Genomic DNA, 15492 nt, shown 5'->3' on the forward strand with positions numbered 1-15492 from the left:
GTGTGTTCAGTAGAAAAGCAGCTCTCGCTCACACCTGATTGGATGATTTGAAGCTGTGGACTGATCTGATTGGTCCATTAGCTGTAGTGAGATGTGAAGCTCCCAAGGAATTATTTTCATTCTGCTGCTGTAATGATTCACATGACTTTACAGATGTGATCTACTGGAGCTCGATCAGCACTGGAACCTCTCTGATAAAAGAATGATGAAGTGATTTTTCGGTCAGAAGATCCAACAACCTCAAAGACTGGTAATGATGGAGATACTAAAATGATTTACAGTAGACTGATCAATACCCAATGGCAGGTCAATGATCTTTTAACTGTTCAGAAGACCAAATATTTTCATACTCATTGACTGACACAGTTCAGTTGTTTTCCAGATAGAACTGAGGCTCTTCTGCTGGATGACCAAATGTCAAACCCACACTCCTAAATGGATTAGAAGGACTGGTAAACCAGCAACAAGATTATGATCCCTGCCTACACACAAGTCCAGCAGCGGTCATGAGAGTGGACTAAAGGGTTAAGATCAAGTGTGAAAACATTTTGAACACATTTGTAGAAGTGTTAGTGGCTGCAGCAGCTCTCTCACTTCAGTGTTTAACCAGCAGCTCACACTGACTTCTTTCATGCAGACTTCATTAGTGTCAAATCAGAATCATTTCAACACAATCAATGTTAGAATCTTAATTTAATTTATGTAACGAGTGTTTTGTAGGCACCAGCGCATTCACACCAGAACACTCTTCATTCTTTATTCAAAAATGACTTGTGCACACACACACACACACACACACACACATACATTGCTAGCTATATATATATATATATATATATATATATATATATATATATATATATGCACATACATGAGCACACACACATACAAACATACACATATTCCCCCACATAGTTGCTTGCACATACGTGCACATGCACACACACATAGCAGCTCGGACACACAGTTGGACCGAGACACACACACACGATACGCACATATATAGTCATGCATTCACATAACGTAAAATACCCACTTCGACAAAACACCCACTTCCACTGAACATGGAGGCAGCAGTTCTTTAAAAATAGAAATATTTCTAAGCAGGTTTGAATGAGTTTGGAGTTAACGCATAGATTATCTCATGTACAAGTCCAGCTCATAGTGCAGCACCTTCTCTCACCAAGAGATCAGATGTTCACACATTTTACATCCAGATATTTTTCACTGTTGTTATAATTTATCAGCTGATTAAACCATCTTCTGAACTCTGAAACAATGTTGCTTGCTGCTCTTTCCTATGCTGGATTTGATGTTTCCTGTAAGGATGTTCTTAATGGTGCAGGTCAAAAAGGTTCTTAACACTAGTTTAAAGTATTTCAAGCACATTAATATTGTATTATTGCTGATTCTTCTTCTCCAGGGTGTTTATGTGACTAGACCATGGAAGAGTGTTCATGATGTGAACACCAATATACTGGTCCACTCTCTCCACTGAAGTCCTTTCGATCCCCAAATTCTACATGATATTTGTCAAGGACATTTTCATTAACGAGTTTCATACATTTGTGTTAGTGTGAAATTGTAAGCTGCACATTTGGACTGTTGAAGTGATGGAAAATAAGACAGTGTGAGCTGCTGCTAAAACACTCAGTCTCTCTCTGTGACTTGAAACCACAATGTTATTTCTATTCCTGTGAAACTGCTGCTTAATGTGAGAGAGTGCTGAGGCAGTCAGTAAAACTTCTGTTTATATACTTAGTATAAATACTTCAGTTCACTTCCAGGTCTGATTCTGGACTTGTTCTGGGTCAGTATGAAAGTTTGCTTTTCTACAAGTGAATATGTTCTGAATCATAAATTGATGCTGGAAATCCATAAATCACTTTTAAGCAAGCAGGCTTAAATCATTTATGCTCTAGTTTAATTTATTATTATTTTTTTTTTTTTTTTTTTGGTGCTAGCATTTAAGCAGCATGTTATCATAGCAATATCCCTCAGGAACTGAGGAACACATCTGGTGTAGAAAATGCAAAAAAAAAAAAAAAAGGAAAGAAAAAAAACCTAAAAGATAGAAACCCCCCAGATCTTGACAAAATAATCATAAACAGAACTATAAACAATAAGAAAAGCGAACAAAAAGAAACAATCAACAAAATCAATGTAATGTAAACAGTACAATGGTGAATATCATAAGTGGACTCTGTGATGGTGCCAAATCAAAGAAAAGAACAACTACAACTTCCCTACCCATAGCCAAGCTAACATAGCCAAAATAAATTGGATGGCACTCACCTCTAATCCTCGTGTGTGTATACAGAGGAATACATTAGGAGGTAATAAAGATGCATGCTAAAACTCCCTGTACACAGCCCTTTTCTAAGTGGTATGTACAGCAGGCTAGCAGTTCTGGTAGCCAGTGATGAGGCAAACATACAAAAGAGAATTCACTACCAAGCATTGAGTATTTAAACTTAAAAAAAAAAACTCTAGCATACAGTCTTTGCAATTAGAAAACACTTTGTGTTTGAAAATCACTAAAGAGTGTTTGCCTTAACCTCATCTACCTCCTTTTGGATGTCCTGCATCATTAATAAACAAGCTTCAGTTAGTTCAGAATGCCAGAGTTCTCACAAGGTCAAGGAAATATGATTATATAACCCAAGTCTTCTCATTCCTACACTGGCTTCCTATTTAGTTTAGAATTGACTACAAACTACTACTTCTTACTTATAAAACACTAAATGGTTTCTCTTTTCATGTATCTCTCCAGTCCACGCTCCCTGAGATCTCAAAAACTTGGACTTCTAGTAGTTCCTAGAATAGCAAAGTCCACTAAACGCGGTAGAGCATTTTCACATTTAGCTCCTCAACTTTGGAATAGTCTTCCTGACAGTGTTCGGGGCTCAGACACACTCTCCCAGTTTAAGTGCAGATTAAAAACATATCTTTTTAGCAAAGCATCTCAACATACATCACATCTCATAACCTTGTGCTACAGAACATCTGATCACATCACATTATCAACTTGTGCTGTTAATATCATGAACAGCAGCTACGCTCATTTCTCTCCACTGCTTCTCTTACTCTCCCCATCCCGAGGCATCCTGAGGTTTGGTCAGCTCCAGTCACATCCCACCTCATTAAGATTATGGACCTTTAAAGAAATAGATGCCGAACTCGCAAACTTCCCGTAGCACCCAGAGACGTACCAGTGCCAATTGGATCCCACTTCATGTGTGGAGTTTTGACATTGGACCTCCTGGAGTGTTTAAAGGCTCTGGCATGGAGAAGTTGGTGTTGGATCTGTGATGATCGCAAATGTTGAGCTATTTTATGTGTTGCTCAGTAGTTCCTAGTTTTATAACCATAATGACTGTAAAAGACTGTAGAAAGAACATTACTTAGAGTAGTTCTTACTCTCCAGTGTTCTGTATTGTTGAAAGACTATAATCACACTCTTGATGTCACCCAAATGAGGATGGGTTCCCCTTTTGAGTCTGGTTCCTCTCAAGGTTTCTTCCTCATTACATCTAAGGGAGTTTTTCCTTGCCACAGTTGCCACGGCTGCTCATCAGGGATAAATGCACACCATTCACCCTGTTGACTGTTGATTTCTATAAAGCTACTTTGACAACCTGTCTGTTGTAAAAAGCGCTATAGAAAAAAACTTGACACCATGACTGTAACCATTCATTTTGTGCAAAAAGTCTAATAAACTTCTCAATTCCTCGCTGGGAAGAGGTCCTGACACTATGATCCTCGTTGTGAGCGATGTGCTGCATACTATCTCCACCAGGATCCTGAAATCCCTCTTTAAGATCTCCGTTTGCCTCAGCCTGGTGTCGTTCGTTCCGGCATGGAGAACAACCGCTCCAAAGTTCTTGTTCAGAATCGCATCAACCTGCGCTGCGACATTGAGAACACAAGCACCAGGAAAACAGCAAGTGTGCACCTTACCTTTGGCTCCGGTAGCGTGGACATGCCGGACGATTGAATCTCCAAGAATGACAGCATTGCGTTCCGTCTCGCGGAGAGGGGCGAAACGGTTCTCAGTCAAGATCTCGAAGGCCGGTGAACATCAAAATTTTAGGGCAATTTAGACAAAAATATATTCCGTAGCAAAAGGTCATTACAATCACAGCAAATCCTTGATATGTAGGACGGAGCTCCATCTGCCATCATCTGCCTACTTGGACAAACCTACCTGCTGGCTGGATGTGTTGGAACAATTAACAAACAGCATCCTTCTTTTACTTACTGTCATGGGCCAGGATGTCCTTGTCATAACTGGTAAGTAGAGGCTTACACACACCAATATCTAATAGGTAGTTCACTCCGAAGTGAAAATATACAATGTGCCTATCCAATTTACCACTATAGACACTCTCTCAAATAAAAAGCCTTTTTTGAGGGGTTCATGTGGGTTCACTGTGGGCATCCCACACTTGGTCCCATTTCTGGCATTAAATGCAGATAATATTTTGTGGACCCAAAATAACACAGCCATTAGGGTTGCACAAGCCAGTGCACTGTTAGTGCCGGTCCCAAGCCCGGGAAAAAGGGAAGGGGTTGCGTTAGGAAGGGCATCCAGCATAAACCATGTGCCAAATCAAATATGCGGATCACGTAAGAGAAATTCATATCGGATCAGTCGAGGCCCGGGTTACTAACAACCGCCACAGGTATCGTTAGCCAACAGGGTACAGGTGGAAATTGGGCTACTGTTGGCCGAAGGAGGAGAAGGAGAGGAGGAAGACGTCTACAAAGACGGCAGGTAAAAGAGAAGTGTATGAGAGTGGAGGTTCGGGTTGGCACTTTAAATGTTGGTACTATGATGGGTAAAGGGAGAGGGGTAGCTGATATGATGGAGAGGAAAAAGGTAGATATGTTGTGTGTTCAGGAGACCAAGTGGAATGGGAGTAATGCCAGGAACATTGGAGGTGGGTTTAAACTGTTCTATTATGGTGTGGATGGAAAGAGAAATGGTATAGGGGTGATTCTGAAGGAAGAGTACAGTAAGAGTGTAGTGGAGGTGAAGAGAGTTTCGGATAGGGTGATGATCGTGGAAGTTGAAGGGATGATGATAAATGTCATCAGTGCCTATGCTCCACAAGTTGGCTGTGAGATGGAGGAGAAGGAAAGATTCTGGAGTGAATTAGATGAAGTGGTAGATGGTGTACCTAGGAAAGAACGATTGGTGATTGGGGCGGATTTCAATGGGCATGTAGGTGAAGGGAACAGAGGTGATGAGGAGGTGATGGTAGGTATGGTTTTAAGGAGAGGAATGTGGAAGGGCAGATGGTGGTAGATTTTGCTAAAAGGATGGGAATGGCAGTGGTAAACACTTATTTTCAGAAGAAGGAGGATCATAGGGTGACGTATAAGAGTGGAGGAAGGTGCACACAGGTGGACTATGTGCTATGCAGGAGATGCAACCTGAAGGAGATTGGAGACTGTAAGGTGTTGGCAGGGGACAGTGTACCTAGACAGCATCGGATGGTGGTCTGTAGGATGGTTTTGGAGGTGAATAAGAAGAGGAGGATAGTGAGGACTGAAAGAAGAATAAGATACTGAAAAAGGAAAACTGTAGTGTGAGGTTCAGGTAAAAGGTCAGACAGAGGCTCGGTGGTGGTGAAGAGGTGCTGGATGATTGGGCAACTACTGCAGAAGTTATAAGGGAGACAGCTAGAAAGATACTTGGTGTGACATCTGGAAATAGAAAGGAAGACAAAAAGACGTGGTGGTGGAATGAGGAATTGGGATCGACAGAGTGATGAGAAAAGTAGGCAGGAGTACAAGGAGATGCGGCAGCAGGTAAAGAGGGATGTGGCGAAAGCCAGGGAAAAGGCATATGAGGAGCTGTAGGAGAAGTTAGACACTAAAAAAGTAGAAAAGGATTTATACCGATTGGCAAGGCAGAGGGACCGAGCTGGGAAGGATGTGCTGCAAGTTAAAGCAATAAAGGATGGAGAAGAAATGTGTTGACTAGTGAGGAGAGTGTGTTGAGAAGATGGAGGGTGTATTTTAAGGAGCTGATGAATGAGGTAAATGAAATTGGTGAAGCAAGAAGTGGATAGGATTAGTAAGGAGGAAGTGAGAGCAGCAATTAAGAGGATGAAGAGTGGAAAGTCGGTTGGACCAGACAACATACCGGTAGAAGCATGGAGATGTTTAGGTAAAATGGCAGTAGAGTTTTTAATAAGATTGTTTAACAGGATTTTGGAAGGTAAGAGGATGCCTGAGGAATGGAGAAGGTACCGATTTTTGCTGTTACCGATTTTTCAGAACAAGGGAGATGTGCAGACCTGCAGTAACTACAGGGGAATTAAGTTGATTAGTCACACCATGAAGTTATGGGAAAGTGTAGTGGAAGCCAGGCTGAGAGAAGAGGTCATCATCTGTGAGCAACAGTATGGTTTTATGCGAGGATGAGCACCACAAATGGATTATTTGCTTTGAGAATGTTGATGGAGAAGTATAGAGAAGGACAGAAGGAGTTGCATTGTGTGTTTGTGGATTTAGAGAAAGCGTACGACAGGGTGAAGAAAGGAGTTGTGGTATTGTATGAGGAAGTCAGGTGTGTCAGAGAAGTATGTAAGGGTGGTGCAGGACATGTATGAGGACGGTGTGACAGCAGTGAAGTGTGCAGTAGGAACGACAGACTGGTTTAAGGTGGCGGTTGGACTGCATCAAGGATCAGCTCTGAGCCCTTTCCTGTTTGCAGTGGTGATGGACAGGTTGACGGACGAGGTCAGACAGGAGTCTCCATTGACTATGATGTTTGTGGATGATATTGCTATTTGTGGTGAGAGTAGGTAGCAGGTTGTAAAGAGCCTGGAGAGGTGGAGGTATACGCTGGAGAGAAGGGATATGAAAGTCAGTAGGAGTAAGACAGAGTACGTGTGTGAATGAGAGGGAGGGCAGTGGAGTGGTGCGGTTGCAGGAAGAAGAGGTGGTTGGGGGTGGGGGTATTCAGTAACCTGGGGTCAACAGTGCAAAGTAATGGAGTGTGTGTTAGAGAAGTGAAAAAAGAGTGCAGGCAGGGTGGAGTGGGTGGAGAAGAGTGATAGCAGGAGTGATTTGTGATAGAAGAGTATCTGTGAGAGTGAAAGGGAAAGTTTATAGGACTGTGGTGAGACCTGAGATGTTGTATGGTTTAGAGACAGTGGCATTGAGTAAAAGACAGGAGGTGGAGCTAGAGGAAGCAGAGCTGAAGATGTTGAGGTTTTAGTTGGGAGTGACGACGATAGAGAGAATAAGAAATTAGTTTATTAGAGGGACAGCGCATGTAGGACGTTTTGGAGACAAGTTGAGGGAGGTGAGATTGAGATGGTTTTGACATGTTCAGAGGAGGGACATGGGGTATATCGGTAGAAGAATGCTGAGGATGGAGCTGCCAGGAAGGAGGAAAAGAGGAAGACCAAGGAAGAGGTTTATGGATGTGGTGAGGGAAGACATGCAGGTAGTTGGGTTGAAAGAGGCAGATGTAGAGGACAGGGGGGTATGGAGACGGATGAGCCGCTGTGGTGACCCCTAATGGGAGAAGCCGAAAGAAGAAGAAGATTGTGTGGGCCCAAAATAATTTGTGGGCAGCCTACACATTTACTTTTATATTTATGACATTAAATGTAGGAGTCAGACTAAAAATACAATTAGTCTAAAGGCTTTTTTAAGAAGTGTTAAACTTGGTCAGGATTCCATTTTTTGTGCCCTTTTCTGTGTCTTTACTTTCTTGCTCCACCAGATGTCACAATTGTGTTCTCATTCCCCTTATTGATCCCCATGTCTTCCACCTGTGCCTAATTTATAGTATATTTAAGTTTCCGCTTTTTTGCTCTGTTCCTTGCTTGGTCCTTGTTGCTTAGCCTGTATATGCCACTGTTAATACTGATTTTTCCTACACTTTCCTTTTTTTCTGAATGTAAGTTTCGTTTTTCCTGAATGTTCTCTTTGCCCAAGTATGTGTAGCTTTAGTTTTCTATTTTCTACTGTACTTTCTTGAAAAAAAAAGGATTTTACTTTTGTTCAGATGTTCCTGTCATGAATTCCTGAGTTTTCCTTCGCCGCTATTTTCCCATTTCCCTTGTTTGCCTCTTTTTGACAATTAAAAATAAGAGAAACAAACAAAAAACAAATACAAATTCTGCTGAATCTGAAAAAAATCAGCGGTTGTAGTCATTGATTATCATTTAGCATACTGCTACAGTTCATTTTATAATGCAGTTGACTCCAGCTTGATCCATTGTTAAAAGTTTAATTTATGCAACATAACCAAGACTGAGCTTTTTTCCTCTTAGTCTTGGTTATGTTTCATAAATTAAACTTTCCCCTCCACAAACTATAATCAGTCACAACCCACCTTCCTAATATTGTGTAGGTCCCCAGTATGTCCAGACGAACTCACAATCATTGATGCATAAAATAACTTTACAAATGACTAATATCTCCTGAGATTAGCTTTACATTGTAGTAGAAAATCTGCTTGTATAAGATCAAGGTCACTGCATCTGACCAATCTAAACCAACCACAACTTCAAAGCATCCAATCAGAGGTGAGTCTGAATCTGCTTTTACACTGCACACACGAGTTCACTCCCTCACTATCACTTCATCTGAACAGGAACAATGATCTCACTCTTTGTAGCTCTTTGTCTCTTTACATCAGGTCAGTTAGATTTTGTATATTTTTATATTAAATACATTAAAAATGATCAAATAATTTCAGTATATATTTGTGTTTATTACTGACATGCAGATGTTCGGTTTTGTTTCAGTGAAACCTTCTAACATCAAGGAGCTTCAGGTTCAGAAAGTAACGTGTGGAGAAAGTGTTACTATAAAATGTGACTTGTCCAGTGATGATTTAATTTGGTATAAACAGGATTTTGGAAAAGTTCCTCAGATGGTAGTGAGACGAGTTCAGAGCACATTCAGATACAGTGAAGGATTTACAGATGAACGCTTCAGTGTAAATAATTCATATAATCTCGCCATTAAAGACCTGAAAGAAGAGGATACTCTTTGGATCTGGAACCCTTTTGATTGTTGAAGGTAAACAGTTTTACTCTGATAACCTGCTCCTGAACTCAAACTCATTCCAGATCAACACTTTATCTAGAATTCTCTCGAATTTCACACCACTGTTTATTTATAGTATTATTTTTACTAATTGATGTTAAAGCTGAGGAGATGAAACGACTTCCTCCGACTGTAACGCTGATGGAGAACGGAGACTCGCTCACACTCCAGTGTTCAGTACAAGAGTTTACTTCAAGCTGTGGAGACCAGAGTGTGTACTGGTTCAGACACGACTCAGAAGAATCTCCTCCAGGAATCGTTTACACTCATGGAGACGGCAGTGATGAGTGTAAGAAGAACTCTGAGGCTGGTTCTCCTCCACAGAGCTGTGTCTACACTCTCCCCAAGAGGAAGCTCCAGACCTCTGCTAAGGGAACGTTCTACTGTGCTGTGGCTGCGTGTGGACAAATCCTCTTTGGGTATGGAACTGAAGTTAAAGAAGGTGAAGGAGAAGGTAAGAGCTTTTATACATTTTCCTGTTGAAAACTCAGAGTCAGTTCCAGTGATACTGATCCAAATAATTGGCTTTTTATCATTTCAGAAAAGATCCAGTGGAGAGTTTTAGTCTTAATCACCTCTAATATAATATCTATTACTGTAATCATGGCTCTGGTTTGGGTTTTACTTCAGAAACAAAGAAAAGGTTAGTTTGCATTTTTTTCTAACATGAATTTTTATTAGTTTCACAATCAGTTCAGCATTAATTATATTTATTATTGTTTTATAAAGGGGCTTCCATCGAGCATCAGAATAACACAGATCAGGTAATCCAGTGTTTTATCATGTGAATTGATATTTTTTAATTTATTTTTTACATATAAATGCAGATCTGATCAAGTCTACATGAAATGTAGGATTCTTAGTGATATCATCTTACAAGATACACTCATGTATCCACTCTGGTGTATAAACACCTCTTGTTCTTTATCAGGCTGATGATGAAGATGTCTTGAACTATGCAGCTGTGAGTTTTGCTAAGAAACCTTCATCCTCCAGAACATCCAGAGACCAGAGATATGAAGACGTTTATGCACAAGTTCGAATCAAATAGATCCAAAGAAATGAGTTCAGACACTGAAGTTTTATTGTTGTTAAAATGTATTCATTTATTCAAAAAGAATAAATAATTGCTGAAGAAACTGTTTAGGATTGCAGTTTGTAATAAGGGTGAAATATATGCAATAAAAATTATATATTGTGAAATTTGTTTTATTTTCTATTTCACATTTACGTTAGTATAAATAACATTAATTAAATTTATGCTTTTACATTTTGCATCTTTATTTTATTGCAACTTCAAATAATAATTGTAATATTAATTATTTATTATTATTAATAATAATAATAATAATAATAATAATAATAATAATAATAAATCTTTATTAAAATGATGTAGCCTCAAATTAAGCTTAACATACATTAAATATATATATTAAGAAATGAACTAGCAAATGTTCATTACCTTTTAAAAAATTAACTCAAAACATTTTATTCCCGATGCTGAAATACAATACAAATCTGTACATTGCTGAGCAACAGCTAACAAATGATCCTCACAATAAAGAACATAGTAAATAGTTAATCCATCATATCTGTCAATTTACAGTGCCGTGTGTATGAAAGTTGAATTAAACTGATGTGTTATATACATTTAACACGCTGCTCTGGTTGGATTTCTCAGAAATTAGACAGCATGCATCATGTATATTATGTGATGTACCTGATTATGTATGTGTTTGTATTTATGTATGTATGTGTGTGTGTGTGTGTGTATGTGTGTGTGTGTATATATATATATATATATATATATATATATATATGAAATCTTTCCCTCTTAGAGAAAATATAAGTTGCTAGGTAACATAAGATATTAAGGCATATGATTGTGAAGGATTTGTGTGTAAAACAAGGTTCAGATAAAATCTGATGCCTATTTTAGTCTTACTTTAAGAAAAAAAAAACTACTTCAGCAGACACACAAAGGCAGTGACTGTGTGAGTGGAGGAAATGAAGGGTTGCATCTTGCATCACTTCCTGTCAAGTGAGACACAGGAAAGTACACAGTGCAAAGGATATGGCCAGTTTCAAATATCTCATTATGTAATATGAGTATTATTTATCAACGGCTCTCTATTTAAATACCATGTCATATCATTTCACATCCAGACCTGAAAAAATACAGATATCAGAAACACACACATATGGACTGGTCTTTACACTGGCATACAAACACAGGAAGGTTTAAATCCACAAAGCAAACTAATTAAAACAATTGAACAATCAGAATAAAACATCAAATCATTTGACAGGGTTTAAACAAGAACCCTGACAAGGCAAAGCAAACATACACTGCCTTCATTTAGACCCCATGTGGTTGAGTCTATACAGGGCCCACAGCAGTGTTCCCCATTTAGACCCTATAAACGTTTTCTCTGGGGATCTCAGCTGTCAGATTGCCCATAGAAATCCCACACATGCACCTATTGCAAACAATACTTTGTCAAACATTTAACATCCGATAATATTTTAACAGCCTAAGACTTACATAACCTAAACTGCACACTGAAACAAGACAGCAAGCCAAGTATTCTTACTACTCGTTGGTTTGTAGCAGCTGTTAGCATAGAGCAGCATTTCCCATGTACCAATAACCAAGTCTTTAGCTCACAATTAGCAATCCCCAGTTTGGTAGACACAGAATATCACACAGCAACTATTATTTGTTTTCCTGGGCCTAACCCTCTTAGAGATGCCTGCTGTGATAAAAGTATGCTTAACATTTACTGTCACATTTTGCTCATTGTTCTTTGTGGCACACAAAGCATGGTCAAGCTCCAGATTGTTAACAGAGAGCTGAAGCGAGGGAAATGAGTGGTAAGGAGTACACAGCAGAAAGTAGTTTGATAAATGAGTGTTCTTTAAAGGAGTAGCATGGGAAAGAAAAGGCAGAGAGATAGAGAAACCTAAAGAAAGAGAGACAAAAAAAAGCTGTGTACATAAACAAAAACACTTTAGATTAGTTTATTCAAGTTTAAACCTTTTACCTATTCTTCCTGCCTCGGCCAGAATTGTCTCTACACTGATGCCAAAACCCAGGAGTGAGGGAATTATGCTATTATGGAGCCCTTACTGCTTAGTAAACTCATTCATGTCCAGCAAACCACTGACATTAGGCCCTCCTCTAGCTTTAGCAGGAGCAGTACCTGTTCTCCAAGACCAAATAGCAAACTAGAAATTACTTCAAATCTTAATAGAGAAGAAGGGTACTCAAGCAACAGCCTCTGTTTTGAAGCTGTTTAAACATGTACAGTATAGCTCATAGAGGTGACATAAACATGGTGTTGGCCAGACTCCAAGCATGCTCTCTGCCTGCTGCCAGTGCTGTCAAGGAAGCTTGGCTCATAACCCAACAACTTTGTGAGCATGCTGGAGTACCCCAAACTAAAGCAAGTGTTCCTAGATCAAGTTGGCCGTATCCCAGGGCATCACCAACAGAGGTTTTGCTCCCTTAGGTCAGCCAGAAATGGCTGTTATATCAGTGGTGCTGATAATATTATCAACATTGTGGTACTGGAGCAGTTTGTTACCTGACAACCAGTTACTTTGCTGCTACATCCCTTCCTCCTCCCATTCCTACTCCTAGGAAAATGTCAGTTCTGCCAAGACCTGTTGCCCAAATCCAGGTGCCACTTTTCTCTACTGTGCTTGTTCTTTCCTCACAGGTGGGTGATTCTGGTATCACAGGACTGATTGTTAAGCCTAGGCCAGTCTGCAGGTGCTGTGGAGAGCCTGGGCCAATTTCCAGGACCAATTACCTGTGATGGAGGTGGGGCAGTAGTTGGACTCTCTGATGCCCCACAGCCTGATTCAGTATGAGGCTTTGAAGTTTGCATGCCGGGTGATGGTAAGGTGTGTATTCATGTATTTTATTTATACCCATTGGTAGCTATCTCTATTCGATTCATAGCATAATGTGATATTATATATATATATATATATATATATATATATATATATATATATATATATATATATATGTGGTTATTCCCTACCCCACCTACCCAGTTTTCAGCACTTATTAGGGTGAATGTATGTAGCATTCTCTGGGGAAGCATTGCTGGGGCCTTAGACGTCATATGACGGTGTGACACAGGATACTCAAACAAAGGATGTGACGACCCAGTTGTTATTCCTGCAGCACAACCTAATGACCAAACACTTGGGGCAAGAATAAAGACTAAACAGTGTACTGGCTTATTTGTATATGCCAAGGAATTTCTGTAGATGAAGTCACCAGGAGGCTACCATATAAAGTCGGGTTGAAAGTGGGGTTTTGCGGGGCTCAATTGGCCGATGCTTACTTTGTTCTGTGGTTCTGTTTTGTAATAGCCTGGTATTGACCTACACCCATCCTGACTTTGAGTTTGCCCTGCCCTGTTTTACAAACAGCTAAGCAAATGTAAATCCCTGTATTATAACCTTTTTAAACATATTGTGTGTACATATACCCACCCATTGGATGCCCTAATTCTGGTCCAATAATGATATAATGAACTGCAAGTTCATGAACTGCCCATGTGTGCCCCGCATCTTATGGCAATAATAGGGGTCTGCATTGTGGTGGGCCCACTATGGTGTACATAACACCATGAAATGTGGTGTATGTGTAGGCCCAACACTATGAGGCTGCAGGGGCTAGCAGACCCCCAGCTCAAGCTCATTTATGGGTTCAATTTAGTGTTGGCAGCCCACAGTCATTCCACAAGTTTAGCTGGCCCAATGGGTCTCTGCATCTACCTCACATGTCAAGATGGTAACAGGACCTAGGGTAAGCTGTCCACAGTGGGCACACTTGGGCCCGAAAGTTGCATGTTTGCTGGATCAGAACTGGATTTAAGAGTCTTGATACAGTGTTTGATATTTTAGAATTATGCTTAGTATAGCAAAGATACATTTTGGACCCTTAGGCAAAGCCTGTAAGCTTCTTTGCTTCAATAATACAAAATACAATAATGTGTAAGTAATCAAAATTTATTACATTATTCATAATACTTAATGTTTATTTATTTATTTATATTTATAAAATGTATTTATTTACAATGTAGAAATCAAGTTAAATGTAAATAATTCATTCAGAAAACAAAAGGTTTTGAGTAAAAGTAAAAGTAAATACAGTCAAACCCACTTATCTCGACCTCGGTTAACTCGCCAACCCTATTAAGTCGACGTTTTTGAAGTGGAACCGCCAAATTCTCGCTTTGTCTTAGCATTTTTTAATCGGTTATGTAGATTTTTTGTTGTGTTATGTTGTTATGTTGGTTATGTCACCGAACCCTAATATCTCGAGCACAAGGGGGGGCAAATTTGCCACTTAATGTCGGCTATGTCAGGAATCCCCCTGCCACTTATACTTGATACTTATTTTATTTATTTACTTAATTTTTATCCTTATATTCTATTTTTCATGTTTATACGTAGGACAGTCATAAAAACAAGTGTTCAGCTACATGTTGTAGTCTGTATCAATGTGTATGTGACAAATACAATTTATATTTCATATATTATATTCCTCTACCCATTCTTCACCTCACATTTGTAGTCTCTTGTTATAAACACAGGCTGCACAACAGCCCCTCACCTCCACACACTCACGGTCCGTTATTGTTTGTGCATGATCGTATGTGTTGGTTCATGACGGTCTGTGTAAGCGTGTATACGTATCCCGCTACGTACCCTTCTTCTCGGACTCCGCATTCTCTCAACGGCCCCCCGGATTCCCCCGATCCTGCTGTTTTCCATGTTCACGCTGTCTGCACCACATTTATCCGTTGCTGCCCCGCGCTGTGCTTTCCATAGCGCGGATCCGTGGATTCTCTACACGAACTGTCTTTGCTTTCACAGGTTGGTGGACCGCGCTCCCAGAGCGCACCACTGGATATTACTGCTTCTCTACAAATATTGGTGGATTATCTCCTGAGTATTCTCAATAAACTTTGTTTGCGTTTAATTCGGCTTCCACCTCCTTATCCGCATTACAGGTTTTCTCGATCCGCATGACCAATCAAACAAATCGCGGCAACGATGTTGTGGAAAAAACCTCCAAAAACACGTGCATGTACATTCTTATTTAATAACGCACATCATGTACATAAAGAAATTTCAAGCACGTTAATATATTGCCGCCATATTGGTTTTCGTTTATCTTGATCATCGGTTATCTCTACGCTTTTTGGCGTCCCCTCGGCCGGCGACATAACCGGGTTCCACTGTAAACTACATCCATAATTTAAGGAAAATCATTACATTAAAAAGGTTTGGAAATGGTGAACATTTTGCTGTTTGATTAAAATAGGACACATCTAACTACAAAATTGGGCAATCATTTCATTTTAATTGTTCTTTTCCATTTTT

The 15492-nt window shown here is 39.7% G+C and overlaps 1 protein-coding gene across 1 annotated transcript; it reads left to right on the forward strand.

Annotated features, from left to right (window-relative positions):
• Nucleotides 1-7874: 7874 nt before the first annotated feature.
• On the forward strand, nucleotides 7875-10230 carry LOC124376624. Its single transcript, XM_046835827.1, is given in 7 exon segments — nucleotides 7875-8668; nucleotides 8778-9021; nucleotides 9023-9054; nucleotides 9185-9535; nucleotides 9623-9724; nucleotides 9811-9845; nucleotides 10013-10230. Coding segments are annotated over 7 exon segments (924 nt in total). The 5' UTR covers nucleotides 7875-8628; the 3' UTR covers nucleotides 10133-10230.
• Nucleotides 10231-15492: the final 5262 nt, after the last annotated feature.

The sequence above is a fragment of the Silurus meridionalis genome, chromosome 23 (assembly GCF_014805685.1).
Source record: "Silurus meridionalis isolate SWU-2019-XX chromosome 23, ASM1480568v1, whole genome shotgun sequence".
NCBI classification, from domain to species: Eukaryota; Metazoa; Chordata; class Actinopteri; order Siluriformes; family Siluridae; genus Silurus; species Silurus meridionalis.